We start from the raw sequence: 1,760 nt of genomic DNA on the forward strand, positions 1-1,760 counted from the left end.
TCAAAATCGAGGTAGCAGTACTGCGTAAAAATCGACGCCGTGTCATACGAGGACATGCTGCGCAGCCCCGCGATCGCGTCACCAATCGCGGTTAGGGTTGTATACTGGATGCGTGCGCCTTGCTGGATGGAAAAGTCGACCGACACGTGCGATAGATTAAACTGCCCGAGTGCATTGACGTGGTACCCGTCCGTGAGCTTCGTGGCGCTCTCACCAAGGTACGAGTGCTCGTTGAACCAATTGGCGAGAAAGAGATGCGACCCCGTCATGTTGAAGTCGGGCCAAATAAGGTCGTTCACCAAGAGGGGCTGGGCGAGACCGAGGTACGAGATACTGCTGTAAATGGCAGCGCCAACATACATGGTACCAAGCGCCACCCACATCCGGGGGCCCCACCCTTGGATCATTGGCCGCGCGACCGACGACGACATTGGCATCACGAGCGAGGTCGTCGGCGATGTGTCGAGCAAGCGCCAGAGCTTGAGATCGAGGAGCCCTTGGCGCCACAGTGCAACAAGACCGGACGAAAGCCGGGCGACTGGGTCCAGTGGTGGCCCTTGGAGTAAGAAGGCTTGGCCTACGATCGAGAGCCGCGCGTCGACGCGGTATGTATAAACGTTGCGGGACCTTCGGCCCAGGTGCAACAGAAGCCAGAGTACCGGCACGAGTGCGCACTCGAGGGCACATAGAAACGTGAGCCGATGTGTGCTGCCAAGCGCGACAACGACACTCTCGCAGACAAAGTCGTAGTAGACATTGTGGGTCACACACGACCGCGTGACGGTGGCGGTGACCGACACGGGTGACGCGACGTCGACGACGACCATACAGAGCCAATGAAGCATCGTCGTCAAGGCGCCGACGAAGCGGGCGTCGTGCGCTTGAAGTGGCAGTAGGAGCTCATGGACGACATAGCCGACCCAGGTGGCTTCCCATGCAAAGAGAAAGGTCTCGACGAGGGACCGCGCAGGTACCGTCAGCTGCGTGTGCACATTGAATCGGCGAACTAAAGCTGCGTCGCCAGAGCTCAGTAGCACCAGAGCGCTCACGCCTCGTAGCAAGAGCAGCGGTCGACCAATCCACGTCGAACCTGCGACGCGCGTGAACGCTAAAACGTTGATGATCGAGATACCGTTCAAAGAGAGCGCGGAGGAGAGGAGTGTGATCGCAGTGACGGTCGCTAGTACGAGGTTGGCGTAGAGCAAGATGTAGTAGACACCGATCGACGATCGACCTAGCACCGCGTTGCTTGGCGTACTGGACGTCGCGTCGTAGATGTCCGAGACAAGAACAAGTGTTCCATTATCGCCTTCGAAAGAGACGACTTCGCGCTCGCCACGCACCCACTCAAAGAGGATGATCCAGCTAAAGTACACAAACGACGGCTCCAAGAGCGGCTGCAGGAGAAGCGACCAACGCGGTGAGCTTGCCCTGGATGCAAACTGCAATAAACTCACGTTGAGGGACACGATGGCGGTCGCTGCTTCCGACACAAGATGATGGTCGACGAGCACAGAGGGTGCGACCACCGCAGCATCTGCAATCGACTCGTTGCACCACGTAGATGTCTCTTGGGCGCAGATACTTGCCACGGAATCGTTGACTAGTGCGAGCGCCATGACCATCGGCTCTGCTTCGATAAAGAGGTAGGACCCAATCGTCTCGGAGCAGTCGTCCGTCGTCAGAAACGACGTCAGAACATACGACTTGCGAGCTGCGCTACTGAGACAAAACGGGTTGCCGCCCGAGAACCGAACGCC

At 58.2% G+C, this 1,760-nt stretch overlaps 1 protein-coding gene across 1 annotated transcript; it reads right to left on the reverse strand.

Moving 5' to 3' along the window:
• Positions 1-1,625, reverse strand: SDRG_13970 (hypothetical protein; the record flags this gene model as incomplete). Its single annotated transcript, XM_008620071.1, has 2 exons — positions 1-20; positions 83-1,625. 2 exons carry the CDS (start codon positions 1,623-1,625, stop codon positions 1-3), a joined length of 1,563 nt encoding a protein of 520 aa, XP_008618293.1.
• Positions 1,626-1,760: the final 135 nt, after the last annotated feature.

The sequence above is a fragment of the Saprolegnia diclina genome (assembly GCF_000281045.1).
Source record: "Saprolegnia diclina VS20 unplaced genomic scaffold supercont1.65, whole genome shotgun sequence".
Taxonomy (NCBI): domain Eukaryota; phylum Oomycota; class Saprolegniomycetes; order Saprolegniales; family Saprolegniaceae; genus Saprolegnia; species Saprolegnia diclina.